This window comes from Juglans microcarpa x Juglans regia, chromosome 1S (genome assembly GCF_004785595.1).
Source record: "Juglans microcarpa x Juglans regia isolate MS1-56 chromosome 1S, Jm3101_v1.0, whole genome shotgun sequence".
NCBI classification, from domain to species: Eukaryota; Viridiplantae; Streptophyta; class Magnoliopsida; order Fagales; family Juglandaceae; genus Juglans; species Juglans microcarpa x Juglans regia.
Window position 1 is genome coordinate 22,827,008 of NC_054595.1, and position 15,367 is coordinate 22,842,374.

General features: G+C 34.9%; 2 protein-coding genes across 4 annotated transcripts; one reads left to right on the forward strand and one right to left on the reverse strand.

The window, feature by feature from the left end:
• Positions 1-745: 745 nt before the first annotated feature.
• On the forward strand, positions 746-6,548 carry LOC121245877 (sec-independent protein translocase protein TatB). Of its 3 annotated transcripts, XM_041143784.1 has the most exons (8): positions 746-963; positions 1,810-1,899; positions 2,089-2,210; positions 3,405-3,546; positions 3,674-3,735; positions 3,835-4,033; positions 5,508-5,619; positions 6,437-6,548. In XM_041143784.1, the coding sequence occupies exons 2-8, from the start codon at positions 1,839-1,841 to the stop codon at positions 6,531-6,533; spliced, it is 795 nt and encodes a 264-aa protein (XP_040999718.1). In that variant the 5' UTR covers positions 746-963; positions 1,810-1,838; the 3' UTR covers positions 6,534-6,548. The 3 variants fall into 3 exon arrangements, with proteins under 3 accessions (XP_040999718.1, XP_040999717.1, XP_040999719.1); XM_041143783.1 differs by lacking the exon at positions 746-963 and having other exon boundaries at positions 1,643-1,899; XM_041143785.1 differs by lacking the exons at positions 746-963; positions 6,437-6,548 and adding an exon at positions 5,727-5,878 and having other exon boundaries at positions 1,643-1,899.
• A 1,517-nt stretch (positions 6,549-8,065) lies between these two features.
• LOC121245878 (auxin-responsive protein IAA7-like) lies at positions 8,066-10,510 on the reverse strand. Its single transcript, XM_041143786.1, has 5 exons — positions 10,069-10,510; positions 9,531-9,793; positions 8,886-9,021; positions 8,552-8,613; positions 8,066-8,410 (listed from the first exon to the last, which is right to left on the reverse strand). Exons 1-5 carry the CDS (start codon positions 10,341-10,343, stop codon positions 8,370-8,372), a joined length of 777 nt encoding a protein of 258 aa, XP_040999720.1. The 5' UTR covers positions 10,344-10,510; the 3' UTR covers positions 8,066-8,369.
• Between the last annotated feature and the right edge of the window lie 4,857 nt (positions 10,511-15,367).

Below are 15,367 nucleotides of genomic sequence, written 5' to 3' on the forward strand. Positions count from 1 at the left end.
TAGTAGATTTGAACCTGAAAAATTTTTTTGGGCTGCATGGATGTCAATCAGTGATTCTACTGGTTTGGTTTTCTTGTGTATTCTTGAATCATTATAGTGTTTTCTTGTATTGTGTGTATTCTCTACTTGAATTTTTTGTTATTGCATTGATGATTTTTCTTTCTCTATTAATCTTTATTCTGTGTGTATTGATATAAGGAACCAGAAGCTTTTTCTCTTGTGCTATGTAACGAGAGGCAGGGTATTTTGCCCTTTTGGCTTGTCGTTGCAATTCATGTACTTAAGATTCCTTTATATCAATTTATTTGGTGTCCATTGAACACTTATAAAAAAAGTCAGTTTTGGTTGATTATTCTTTTTTTGTGAACCGGTATCAATGTGTTCATAACTGCATATTGTAAAAACTTCAATGTGCTTCTGATTTAGGATTCATTTTGTTGTTACAGTTTTTTTTTTTAATCAAATTTTATATTTTTATAGCAGATTTTTCTATAGCAGTTTTTTTGTTATAGCAGATTTTTTTATAGCTAATTTTTTATGGCAACAGATTTTTTACATGGGAGCAATTTTTTTATAGCAGATTTTTTTTTATAGTAGATGATTAAAATCGGAAAATTAGACTGAACCGGTAAAATCGAAAATATCGATTTAAGAGAGTGACCGGTGCACAATCGATTTTTAAAAATATAAAATTGATACATACTGATTCGATCTTAAATTTTGTCTAAAACCGGACAGAACGGACCGGTTACACCCTTCAGCACTTGTTCTCCCTCTCCTTCACGCCGACCCCCGTTTCGGCGAGCAAACAACGGAGACTGAAGCTCGATTTCACCAGCCACCGAATACCAAGGGTTCCTTCTCCCTCTCCTTCAACATTCCGGCGAGCGAGAGAGGGCTTGATTTCTGAGCCTCAGCCTTCAGTCGGCAAGGCAAGCTACCGTTCCTACCCAAAGAAAGTCGGTATTTCCCTGTTTTTCATATTTTCTACTTCAAAAGAAATTTATCTGTGTTTACATCTTGGAAGGAGGGTCAAGAACAAAGAGACTGTGATTCCTGGCCCAGATTCTCGCATTCCTGTTGTTTTACTTGGTGGGTTCTGACTATTATCCTTATATATTTGGCTTTTGTCAGTTATTTTGAACTGTTAGGAGGAAATGCCCTAATAAATTTGAACTACGAAGTGTATAGATTTTCTTAGAAATGAAGAGTGGCAAAACGAGACGAAATTATTCCATAAACCTAGCCAGCACATTACACATTTCTCTCACACGGCAATGGTGGTTTGTTGTGGAGGACCCACCTAGTAAAACAACAGCTTTTCATATTGCCAGTGTTCATTTCCTTCACATTCTTCCTTTCACGTTCTCAAAGACTTGCGAAGGGTTAGGAACAGAATTGCTACGCAGGAAAAGAAAAGAGATGCTATTTGTGAAAACAAAAATTCTGTGCTATAATTTTTGCTTATCACTCTAATAATAATGTGATTGGTATCATTTTTTTTAATATAAAATAATTATTTTAATCAATCAGGGGATAGAGAGTAGTCAAAAATAAAACTCTTGTGAAAATTCTGTCTGCGATGGTTTTCGTTTCTGTCGTTTATTATCGTTTCTGTATTTTTTTCCACGTCAGAGGACCCGGTTTTAACCCGAACGAGTCGGGTCGGATTAGTTTCGTTCTGGGTAACAACTGGGTCGGGCCCAAATGTAGCTTGAACTGATCAGGTTGCAGGCCTTGAGAGGGGTGCGGGGTGTGTGTTAAAAACTAAGGCTACCGTATACCATGACTCCTGAACATTGTATGTAGCTTGCAGCCAGCACGCATAGTGGCCAAGTATGTTTGGTATTTCATACGGAGAGCTCTTCCTCTTGATCGGTGCCACCGCTGCCCTCGTCGGTACTCTCTCTCAGTTTAGATAAAAGTTTGGTTCCAAATATTCCGTATGTTCCATTTCGATTTGGTCATAGCTTTTCTGGGGTTATTTGAATTGTGGAATTTGGTTATGCGGGTCCGCTTTATGACAATGTAACGCAAACAAAAATTGATTCTTTCTCTCTCTCTCTCTTCTTTTTGTGAGAGTTATAGGCCCAAAGGATCTCCCAATTTTAGCTAGAACTGCGGGGAGATTAGCTGGTCGAGCAATCGGGTACGTTCAATTAGCTCGTGGGCAATTCGACAATGTTATGCAGCAGTCTCAAGCTCGTCAGGTAATTTATTTTACTTCCTCTTTTTATTCCTCAGTGTACAGATAAATATACGGATGAGGATGCTTTGTTCTTTGAGTAAGAGATTATGGTAAACATGATAAACGGAATCGTCAGTTTGGCCCTTCGAGAATGCATTTCAAGCTTATCTACACTTTGTGATGAATGGGTTTGAGCTAATTTTGCCATTCTTTCTGTTTGGAAGTCGCATGGAAATGATCATGCTGAATCACATTGACGAGAACTATGGCTCTTTCTTTCTATTTTTGTGTACTTTTTCTGATTTAAGGATTGGATATAGGTCTATAATCCAATCCAAGGGAACCATGGAAGATTACAGTTTCCTTATTCCAACTGTGCTGTGTATTTTGTTTGAACTATTCTGTTCGATATGTAGGTCTATTTGTATCCTAAACAGCATCCAAGGATGTGGAGAGAGAACGAAAGAAGCACTCCATTGTTAATGTGAGGCGGAGTGCTTTGGAGAAGATCCTTTGCTCATGTCATGATGGGATATGCGAGGCAATCGGACAAATGGTCATGAGCTAGCAAATATGATGTGGATATTTATGCCATTATTCTCTTGTTGATGGATGATGATCCCCAATAATTCTTTTTCCTCCAAAAAGTTTCTGCAATTCAGAAATAGATAAATACAACATGTACACTTCACATATTAAACGCAGCCCTGGGCTCTGGGCAACATGGACTCAACATTAAATCCTGTGGAGTTTAGATATTGTATCTATTTCTCTCTGAATTGTTGGAAGTGTTTGTGACATAAAACTGTAGGGAATCTAAATCACTTGTTGATAGAAATGCTCCGAATCATTCTTCATCTCTCTTCCTAGGGCTCATCATGGTCTATTTAGCTAGGCATAGCACATAGGCCTTGCTATTAGTAGCCATATTAGGCATGTGTTTTCATGGATTTACCCCCCAAGCTAAATTCCTTTCTGGCCACAATGTTCTTAGAACCTTGGTGAAGACATGTAATGTGAATGATGTTCTCAAGTGGTATCAATGCATTGTAAATTGAAGTTCCAAGGCAAGAAAGAGCGGCTATAAAGAGAATTTAGAACTATCCAAAAGATAGATAGTGCTGCCTGGTTAAGATAAGCAATAGTTTTGGTAATTTTATAACAGCAAAATACACAAAAGGTTTTTCAAACTTATGTGCTTTGCATTAATCTTTAGGTTCACAAAGAACTTCAAGATACAATGGCTCAACTAGAGGTTATTCGTCATGAAATCCGGGGTATCTCTTTTATGAATCCTGGTCCTTTGACTCGAAGGCTGATGGACGAACCTAAAGATTCTGCTTCCAACATAGAATCTGGTACGCCAAGTCTCTGGAATTTTTATGTTATTCAGTTATTTCAGTACCTTTGCAAGTTTATTCCCTCTGTTTAAATGTTATTATTGTTCATCATCCTAAAATGTATTTTTGGTCCCTCTCTGCTAAGCATGCAATAGGCCACCTGATAAGTGTGAAGAAGCACAGAAGCCTATAAGTGCTATGATGAAGGTTTTTATTTTTTTTAATTTTAATTTTTATCTTGGTTACGTCATTAATGTTGCTTCTTACGTCGGATCATCTTAATCCCATTTTATGCATCTCTCTCAGGACCATAGCTTCAAAACCTCAGGTTTTGTTGATCTACATAGTCAAGCTACTGCTTATGCTAGATTGGCTGAGTCTGAAACCTTAAAGACTGGTTCTTTGAGTAGCATTACAGAAAAAGAGAACATCATTGATGAATCTACTCTCTTCACTGTCCTCCCAATTTCAGCTGAAAGCACTGGGATGCTACCAGATCGAAAGGGTAATAGTCTTCCCTCTATCAGTTATTATTTTTCTCCATCTCTAACTTCTGGTGTACTTATTTAGTAATGGAACTTCATGTTGTTTCTGTGTTTAGTATATGTGCCTAACCCAAGAACAGCACACATCAGTTAAGACTGGAGATTTTCCTCCCTATATTAAACAAGAAACTTAAAAGCACTTGTGCTTTTTGTTGCTAATTTTTTAGCTGCTGCTCTGCAGTAATTAGTTAATATCTTCAGCCTCTTTCTTTGTACCACCTGAGACCCTCAATCTGTTGTCCTGTGCCACTTCTTGTTCCTATTGGTAGAGCTTTAAACTTTGAGTTTCATTGAAACAAATAAGCCAAGAATCTTTATGATGATTTCTCTTGGAAGTGGTGCAGTGCTTTAGGTACCAAGGATAGTAAATATATTAATTTCTGAAGCAGTTGAAATTGAAATTATCATCATTTGCATTCTACTCGTCCACCTCGTGTTCTTTTCTTGAAAGAAATCTTAATTAGATATTAAAACTAATGCGAAGAATTGTAATCTTTTGGAATGGATGAAAAATTGGTTATTGAAGACTTGAGCTTGATGGCTGTCACAAAGAGGAATAAGGGGCTTAGATTGTAAAGCCTTAACTCTGGCATGTATTTTTCATAGGGATATCTGGTTTGACTTTGTATGCAAGAAATCTGTAAGAAAGGATTTGCAAAGGTAAACTATTTTGCTTAGGAAATAGTGGACATCTCGTATTTCAGTAAGTGGACATCTGGCAAATCGCTTAGGAAAATGCATTTCATTATACATGGATCTTGTATCCTTTTTGTTATCAGTTTAGCCAATAATTGTAGTTAACTAGTCAGTAGTAGGAACATTGGATTAGGTGCCTAGAAAAAGGTTTGTTCATATTAAGCTTATGAATTGCAGTTTTATTTTCATTCAAAGAGTTTAAACAGAACCGTTTGTCTATGTGCATTTTATTTAACTTGTAATAGTCATTCAAAAAAAGGAAAACTCCTCTGTGTACACTGCTTGAGTCCCGACTATCATTGTTGGTGGTGTTGTCTTCTTTGTTCATTAATTTACTTCACTGAATGCACTTCTTTAAAAAGACCATTCAACATACTTAAGTTTTTTGAAGGGACAATGCTACGATGCACACTAAATGTGCAACCCCAAATATGCACACTGGTGCAAATGAGCTTTTTTTTTTTTTTTCCTTTTCTTTAAGCATTTTTAAAAAATCCTTAACCATTAAGAAAAAATAAAAATAAATATAAATTCTTTAACAGTCACTTCCTTAATCGTTAAGAAAAAATAAAATAAAAATATATGAATGGGCATATTTGGGAGTTACACTATCATTTTCTTTTTTGAAGATAGCTTGGAAGGAGTTTTATGTTTATGCAGTGTCAAATATCTATTTCCTAGTACTTGTAAAAAAATATATTTATGTCCAAATGATTAATTCCATGGATGTGGTGGCAGGAAGTGCAAAAGGATCAGACATTGTGTTGGAAGCAGTACTTGAAGCAGAAGTAGCACGTAATGCCAAAGATTTCTTTTCACAACCCCAAAATCAGATAGACCGAATAGATAGGTAATGCTACTTTTGGATCTACCCATAGGGGTTGGGGGAGTACATTTCCACTCTTAAACTAACATATGTTTTATTCATACCACCCTAAACTACAAAAATTGATACAGTGCACCCTCCAATTATTAAAAGGGACACATGCACCTCTAACCACCACCGACTGTCAAATAACACTGCATTAAAGATGACGGTGAAAACTAAAAAGAATTGTCTCCACCGGCTGCCAACAGTTTCTTCGAAATTATACTGAACGGGTTCTGTCGATGATAGTGAAACCAGCCTGCCTGCTGTGGCGGGCAGCTTTTTTGTTTCACAATAAGACCTGGACGATTATCCCTACCCTTGGGTACCTTTCAAGTTTCCGTCCATCTCTGGTCAGGTACAATTTCCTTTCTTTTATTTTTTTCTATTTAATCTTTCAGATTTGGACAAAAGGTTCTATTTGACATAAAGTGGTGCTTGGATGGTGCAATGTTTCGATTTTGGTTGTTTGGAGTGCAAAGAAATAAAACACTTGTTAATTTACTTATAAAAAAAAAAAGAAATAAAACACTTGTTAATTCGAGGGTGGAAACTGTATCTATCCCAAATGAAAATTTACGTTCATATTTCAAAATTTCTAGTGAATTCTATATGACACTGTATATTGTTAATGCTGATGAAGATGTCAATGGTTGAGATCGTTACCATGTAAGTTTTGCTAGCTGTCACAGGCTCTAATGAGAAAGTTGTTCTTACATTGTATAAAACCAGTTCATAACAACTTGCGCAAGTCAGTTTGTATAAATAAATCATCTATACAGTGCCTGCTGTTTGCCAGAATTGCCTTTGGCCTATGGGTTGAAGTCAATGAAGTCCTCCAACTTGAAAGAGTAGAGGATACCTTTAGGAGAGGTTTGGATTGCGAGCTGAGCTGAGCTAAGAGTTGAAAGTTAAATAAAATAGTATTAGAATATAATTTTTTAATATAATTTTTGTTTTTGAGATGAGTTGAGATGATTTTTGAAACTAAACCGCAACTTACATGTATAAAAAACTGAAACAAACTATAGTACAGGAACAATACACAGCCCAGGTGTTTAAAGTGCTTAGATTATAATGTTATACAATTTATTTTTATATCTATTTTATACTTGAAGGTGACAAAAACCTTAATTTCTATTTTGGGTTTTTGGTTGCCTTCGGTTTTTTCTAGAGAAGAAAAATATCAAATTTTTATATCTCATCTGAACTGACTTTGGTGCCTCTTTCCTGATCAACTCGGCAATAGTGAAATTTTGATAGGATTTCCAAATTTCAAAGCCGTATAAGAAAAGGAGATTTTCTTCTTTTGGATCACTTATGGCTTGTTGGGAAGACAAATCATTTCATCTCAAAATTTTCATAATTTCCTTTTCAAATATTATTAATATACAGATATTTTTTAATTTCAAATTTTTAATTTTTTTATCTAATCATTATAATTTTTTCAAGTTAAAAAAAAAACGCAAATTAAAAAGTATATTATAATAATATTTTTATGTAATTTTTTTTTTCATTTTCTGAAATCAAATAAAATATTTTAAGTCACTATAATTTACAAATCATTTTAACAGAATTCTTGTGTCATCCCACTTCACAACTTCAATTATTGGATATAAGGAATGTTGTTAAAGGGACATTTCGTTACCTTGGGCAATCAATCACCGTAAAAAACAACTGTTTCCATTAAAAGCAAGCACATGATCACACTCTCTCATAAATGCCAGATCCAATAAATCTTTAATGCTTATTAAGGCCGGGGAAGAGGAGGAGAAAAAAAAGACTCCATACTCCATGGATTGAAGAAGAAACCATCTCTAGTTTTGCCTATATTTCTTTTTTTTTTTTAAATTGAATTCATAAGCAATGGTGTAGATAAGAAAATGTAGAAGCAGTGCATTTCGCAAAAGGAAAATGCATGCCACTAATATATATTCGACCAAGAAAATCCAATCTCTCTCTCTCTCTCTCTCTCTCTCTCTCTCTCTCTCTCTCTCTATATATATATATATATATATATATGAACTGCATGCAAGTGCGCCCAACCCTAAAGAATTCCACAAGAGTCTACATTCCATAATAAATATGAATCGATGTCCGAAAGCAGTAAACAAATTCCATAAACGATCGAAAGCCCCATCGACATGCACATGGTCTTGTTCCCTACCTCACTTGGCTCATGAATTTTAATGACTACTTGCTCCCATAAAAAAATTAATAAAAATAATAACTTGCAATAAATTAATGATTGGAAATTAGGAAAATGATGGTATATACTTATATATGAAGAATCTTCATTGGAAAACAGTAGCATATATATATATATATTTATAAATTTGAAGGAATAAAACACACAACAACAAAGCATATTGCAGCATTAATAGAGCAATAAACATGGCAGACAATAGGCCAGGCCAGGGGGGGGGGGGGGGGCTAATTAGCTTATTGCTTCTTAAATATTGTCTATTACAAAGCTCCATATTCTTAATTTTGATGATATCTATATACGACCAAATATCAAATAAAAATTACAGACACTAATCAAAATCAAATTAAGAACACCGGCAGGCCAGCAGCTGCTTAATTAATAATTAATTGATCCATCAAGTGCCTTAATTATCCTTTTAATTAATCCTCATCATGCATTAATGGCCGATACATGATGATGATGATCACTTTGGGGAAAGCTAGCTAGCTAGCCCAGCAGACCAAGCTACACGTACGTACGTAGTTTAGCTACGGTTCTTGCCGTACTTCTCCATGGCTCTGGGTGCTGGATCAACTCGATCAGACAAAATTTACATTAGTTATAGCAGCACGTATATATAGTATATATATATATATATATATATATATATATGGAATATTGCCGTTTAATTAATTAATTAATTAGTGAATATTAGAAGATGCATACCAAGCCCAATAGCTTCTGATCCTTTCATTATGCGCAGGCGCTTGCATGAATCAACAAACATCCTATATAATTTAATTTACACCAGAGTTAGATCATATAATTTATTGCCATTTTTTTTTTAAAAGAGTAATATTACTCATCATCTTAACTTTCGTCATCATTTAATTATCTTATGATGTGACATTAGGTGATTAGAAATAATTTATTACATTTCACTTGTAAATCTATCATCTAATATCATATCATGAAATGATGAGAAGATGATGAATAAATTAAAAAAAAAAAGAAAAAAAATAAAATAGGCCTGCAGAGGTGAATTAGTACTAGTACTTACTCCCATGGAACATCGCCCACGAGCATCCAGTCGCCATCCTTATCTTCATAGGTTGGCACATACTCGGAGCTGTTCAGTAGATCCATTAACTTGCTCTCGTTCATGAAGTCAACCATTCCTTGGGCCCCATAATTGCCTTCGATCGATTAAAAACCATAAGAAGATTATATAACTATCTTCTATATATATATATATATGAAATAACACCAGCGTTAATATTTAAAGTGGTAAATTTCTAGCTAGCTAGCTAGGTTGTAATTATAAATATGATATTAAATTATTAATCAGTTTTTACTTATCTATTTATTGATATTTAATACAATAAAATTGAACTTTTTAACTTGGAAGGAACCATATATATATATTATATATATATATATTTATATAATTGCTTGCAAGAATTATCATGTGTTGATCTTGTCACCATGTATATATAAAATCTAAATGCAAGACTGAACCTGAATCTGATCTTGTTTCTTTCTTCTAGCTAGTTTATAAATTGCATCATCATCATGAGACTGGAAAATAATTTCTTAAACAGTACCAGCAATGATCTTCTTCTTCCCCTTAATTACTTGTATAAATATATATAGATCCATCATATTATATTATATATATATATATATATTAATGTAGAGTACTTACCCATGGTGAAGGAACTGAACATCTTGGCCAAGGCATCAGAAAGTTCTTGGTAACTCTTGTAAATTTTCAAGTCCACTTTACGAAGATATGGTGCGCCGTCCATGCAAACCTTCACCAAGGCGGCTACAGCAGCACTTCTGCTGCTGCCTCCAGCCTTCTGATCTCCCTCCATCTCACTTTTATTATTATTATTGTTATTATTTTGAGCCATCATCATGTTCTTCCTGTACGATCGCACTGGTGGCCATCCCACAACTTGTGCCCTGAAATATTCCATCTTTCCCCTTATTATTTAACTCCATTTTTAACAAAACTATATAATTATCAAACCCTAATGTATATGGATTTACTAGATCTTTTTCTACCGGCAAAGAAAGAAAATGATCAGTTGAAAGTTCATGAAACTGTAGCCCATAAAAAGTCAGCGTATATATGACCTATATATGCAGCTTTAATTAAGATTTTAAAAATGGCTTTTCCTAGATTTAGAAAATAGAAAAAAAAAAATTGAAGAATCTAAGAACATGAATTAGCTTACTTGGCCGGTGGCTTAGCCGGATCTTTGGTGCAAGCTGTAAGGAGGTTCTTTTCCTTTGAAACATTCTTCAACACGCTGATCTCTTCCTTAGACTGAAGGTTAAGTTTCAGATCAACAGTCTCCGAGAAACCTCTTTTTCCGGTAGCTTTTATAATAACCTCATGAGGCTCGCTCCCACCACCGCCACCAGGCAATCCCAGACACAGCTCAGTCTCCTTGAAGTTCAAATCACGCTCAGAGCCCAGCATGTTCACCATTTTCCTGCTAACTTCCATGTGGACAAGAATGCTTCAGAAACTTTAAAGGGTTTTGCTTCCTCTATCTATATCTGGCTTTGTTGGTGATTGTTCGACGTTTCCCTTAATTTGCTTGTGTCTGCTTCCTTCTTCTATTATTGTGTTACTTAGCTAAAGAGAGACCCCCCTCCTCCCCTCAAATAATATAAACTGCCTGGAAGTTTGTGCGTGTGGCTGCATGTGTACGTCATGTCGAGCTTGTTCATGTTCCTGTGGCACGTTGACACGAGGGGATACCTGGGACGTTGATCTTGTAAGGGTTAACCGAGTTTGATGATCTTAATGATTTTGCCCAAATTATGTCAAAATACGTACTACACCTAGCAGTGATCAACTGTAACGTGCATGGCTGTGGGACATGTGAAAATATTATGGGGTAAGAATTGTCTAGCCATACCCAGCTTGATATCATGAATTTAGCAGTACTTGTCTCTTGGTAAAAAAAAAAAGTGTGTTGGACATACTTCATGTCTAGCTAGCTAGAGAAAATCTTCATTAATTTTCAGACCATTGCTTCAAACATGCTGCATGTGATTAATTAATTTACTGATCATCATACTTCGTATCATGATAGTTTTAACTTAATTGCCACGAAAACAAGACAATTTCATGAAAGATTGAGATCATGTACGTCATGGAGAGGAGTTGATCTATTGACCTCGGATTATAAAGAAAAAACAAAAGAAGTTCTATAAATTTAAATTAACTCGCATCATTTACAATATGATCATAAGTTGAGACGGTTCAAATGCCTAGTTCATTGATGGTAAAACCTACAAAATTTGAGATGGAAAAATCTACTTATCATCATTTTAATCTCCATTCTCTCAACATCTTTTGAAGTGACATTAAAAAAATCGGCTCATAAGTGAAATATAATAAATAACTTTTAATAATTTAATACAACGTTATCAAGAAATGTCAAGAGGATTATGGTAAAATGAATGATAAATAACATTAATAATCAATTGAGATAAGAAGACAGGTGAAACAACTTCACGTTTATTTTACGTTTGAGTTAAAACATCTCATATTTAACAATATTAAATGGATACTATCAAATTTAAATGCATAAAATCTGAAATCATCCTCAGCTGCCCATTCCAACAAGGGTGGAATCAATTAATTATCAAGCCAGGACGATATTTAATAGAGTTTCAAGTACTGGGAATCAAGTAGTTTTTGCCTAGCTAAAAAGATAATTAAAAGAAATATTGTCCCAAATATTCAGGTTATAAATCATCTTCAAACATGAAGGCTGCAAGCCGGGTGTATGTGAGCAAAGTCGTAGATCAAGAATCCCCAATAATATTATTGTTCGAGGGTCATTCTCCCATCAGTTTCATGTCCTTTTAAAAATTAAACTCCTTCGATGGATCTACTTCTTCAGAGATATATAGTACCACACAAAATTAGCAAATCACAAAAATAGATTTTCTGCAGCATGCCACCAGTACGTTCCTTTCTGCTGCTCGTTTCCTTTTCCATCATTTATTGGGTACGTTGGGTGTTGGCATCAGAAGCTAGCTAGCAATATTGGCATATAAATTTCCAGGCACGTACGACCAAACCCATGCATCTGTTATTATAAACGTAAAAATGTACATAGTTTATGTTAATATATTCTTTTTAGGAACCTTCCAAATATATATGCAAATGGATGAATGATTTGTAGTTTGTACCACGTTAGGGCTACTCCATTATTATATATCCCTAAATAATTAGCAACGAATATAAGCACATAACATCATGATTAATTAGAATCATTATTAATTAAACAAGTACCAATTAATTACTTTCTGGTTGAGGTGATCTGATCGATTGATCCCACGATGACAATTCAACAAATATTCTGTATGTGTAGCTCATTTTTAGTACTGAAAAATCTTGGCACTGTTTTCTATGTCCTAAGTGTCAGACAGAAAGTTCGCTTGACATGATTCAGCTCGAGCAAAGTTAAGATAGAAAGTTCGCTCAACTCTTACTCAATCGACAATGAACTTGAGCGAAGTCTTCACAGAAAGTTCGCTTGACAGTAGTTTATTTTTCATACTGATTAAGCCTTTGATCTGGTTTGAAGTTTAAGGCAAGTTTTACAGGATATATGTACGTTGATCCCTTTCCATTAATTACGCTTTCCCCTGCACAAATGGATGGATATTTTGTCCATGGTTAATCATTTTTTTACAGCAAGAATGAAGTGACTGAATCATGACTTTGGCTCACTGCAGGCTGGTAATTGGCATACATGTGTTTTGGATAAGCACATCTATAGTGTCACAAACCACCCTGCAAGACACATGACATCAATCAACAGTAGTTCTCAATTAATATCATTCATTTTAAAGCTTTTAGGGCATGGTGGTGACTTAGAGACAGGTCCCATCCTAAAGAGAAGGAAACAATATCCCTAAACCTTGCTGTGGCCTTGCCCTGTCAACGTCCTCCCTAACCCCATTCTGGTTTGTTTTCTTTCAATCGTACGGCATGAATCTACGATAATGATCCCATGGTCTGAGACACTCCCAAGTCCCAAGCACATTGTACAAGCATTGAGAGAGAGAGAGAGAGAGAGAGAGAGAGAGATAGAGTGTCCAAATTAGGATTTTCCCTGGTGTGCCCTTCTCATCTTTTCGACTTGGTCGAGTCAAAATCATGTAAGAATACAAGAAACCATTTGTACTTCTCGATCTTCGTTTTGGCTTTGAAATCCCAAAAACCTAGCTCCTAATTATATATGTAGTATATATAGAAAGTGAGTCCCAGTAGTACTCCAGATAGATAACTTATACAATGCGCGCAGTATTCATGGCTTATGTTGGAAGGATTCGGATTTTTGAGGTGGTCCTAAAGTACTAAAGAGTAATGCATGACCACTAATTATAATGACAGGGCCAAAATAAATACCAGGTCGATCCAGCTGGTCCCCTTGGTAATCTTTTCATGACCACCAAATTTCATGCTATATATAATGTATCAACACATGAACTCGATGATCTAGACTAGAGTACGGTACTTACTGCGCCCACCAACCAATATTATTGGCACAACACATATATATATATATAGTTTCATGGTCTATAACAATGATTTTTGAGCTTTTATTAATATAAACAAGCTGCAGTTGATCTCATGATCGCTGCTAAAAACCTCATGTATTGTCGTAGTGGCCGGCCACTCCAGCTTGGATTCTATGAATCAAAATCTCAGTCCCTTTCTTTCTTTCTTTCTTTCTTTCCTGCAAGTTTCAGATAGATAGATGGCCGCGCGCAGAGAGTTTAATTACCATAAATGCGAGTAGTTGCTGTACCTACACTCACTTTCACGGTGTTTATTTAGTTAGATTAGTACGTACTCTCTCTCATCTGTTTTTGTCTCTTCTTCTGATCTCTACCATGCATATATATAGCAATATTGGTGCAGATCCAGATCAAAGTATTGAAACTTCTGCAAATTAAGGAGATATATCGAAATTAACAATAACCCATTAATTAATAATTAATCAACAATTATATATCAGAACTAATTGTCTAGTTTATAATTATCTTGGTCCTACAAAAAGAACTGTGGGAGAATCCTCCCCACAATGATTATATTCCAAATGCTGTTAGAACTTGGGACATTGAATACCATGGTGGGGGCTGACCAGCCACTCTCAGCTTGGAATGTCAGTTAAAAATATAGCTGACCATAGTTAATTGCCTCTTTGTCCAATATCATTTATCAATATTCTTCTAACTTATCCGTATCTATTTTAAAGACTCGTTTAGATAGTGAGATAAGATGAAATAATTTTAGATAAATTAAATAAAATATTATTATAATATTATTTTTTAATATTATTATTATTTTGAGATTTGAAAAAATTAAATTGTTTATTATATTTTGTATGAGAATTTGAAAAAATTATAATAATAAAATGAAATAAAATGAGATAGATTGAAAGTGTTTTGTATCCAAATAGTACCTAAGTCAACTAACTTTGATTTTGTAAGTCATCCGTGATGAAGTTATTTCATATACACACACACACCACAGATGAATTAGTACTACATGATCTCTTTACTGAAATCGAAGAGGATACCAGATCTTTCAGCGGCCGAGTGGGTGGCAAAAGCATCAACATGCTTTTTAGAAAGAGATTAGATCAATCAACTTATGATCCCAAGAGAAATAATAAAATTACCTTTTTTTTTTTTTTTTTCTTTTCCTCCGATCCTATATGATATCAAAGTTAGGTGGACAATAATCTTGGGGAAGGCTAGGGAGGGGGGGACCATTTCATGATAAAGAAAATTATTAAGAAGAGGTACTGCAACAGAAAGTGAAACTTTGAAACATGGTTGAATGAAAGAAACTGAAAAGGATGGGAGAAATTAGAAGATCAGCAGTGCAAGCTATCTATGCGATTATCTATCTCAACCCAAAAGAAAAAGAAAAGAAAAAGAAAAGAAAAGTTGAAAACAGACTTTAGGGGAAATTGTTTCCCATATCGTATAACATTTTGTCCTTGATTTTGTTTTCAACAAGAGAAAATAAAAAAGGCATCTAAATAGTGACAACTGATCACAATTTTATAAGGTCCCCTGCCCTACTGCTAAACCACCTGACCCTAATCGGGATTATTTGCCACCCAACTCGAGTTTTTTTTTTTTTTAATCTTATTGGATTCTTTTTGTGGACTGTTGAGGAAAAAAAAAAAAAAAAAGCGCGTCTTTTTGTTTTAAAAAAAAATAATAATTTGGGAGCAAAAATTGTTGTAGGCTTCGATAGCCCAGTTCTGTGTATTTGGTCCAATTCTGCAAGGAACTTTCCAAGCCCATCTGTTTCTTCTCTACGGTTCATCATTTGAAAACAAGATCGGTCTCTTTTGTCTGGATAGTGTGACCCTGTTCGGTCTCATGCTTTGATTCGTTTTCTTGGATCAGAAAAAAGTTGTTTTCCCTGATTTTTTCACTTTTTCACCTCACTTGAGCCGTTTATGCAAACATCAGACCTAACAT

Excerpts from the sequence above, each read along its gene's own strand:
- LOC121245877 (XM_041143784.1), top strand. The coding sequence starts at position 1,839 with ATGTTTGGTATTTCATACGGAGAGCTCTTCCTCTTGATCGGTGCCACC. Across the intron at positions 1,900-2,088 it reads TGCCACCGCTGCCCTCGTCG|GCCCAAAGGATCTCCCAATT; the intron begins GTACTCTCTCTC and ends TGAGAGTTATAG. Across the intron at positions 3,547-3,673 it reads TGCTTCCAACATAGAATCTG|CATGCAATAGGCCACCTGAT; the intron begins GTACGCCAAGTC and ends CTCTCTGCTAAG.
- LOC121245878 (XM_041143786.1), bottom strand. The coding sequence starts at position 10,343 with ATGGAAGTTAGCAGGAAAATGGTGAACATGCTGGGCTCTGAGCGTGAT. Across the intron at positions 9,794-10,068 it reads CCGGCTAAGCCACCGGCCAA|GGCACAAGTTGTGGGATGGC; the intron begins GTAAGCTAATTC and ends GGAATATTTCAG. Across the intron at positions 8,614-8,885 it reads GTGGGCGATGTTCCATGGGA|GATGTTTGTTGATTCATGCA; the intron begins GTAAGTACTAGT and ends TAAATTATATAG.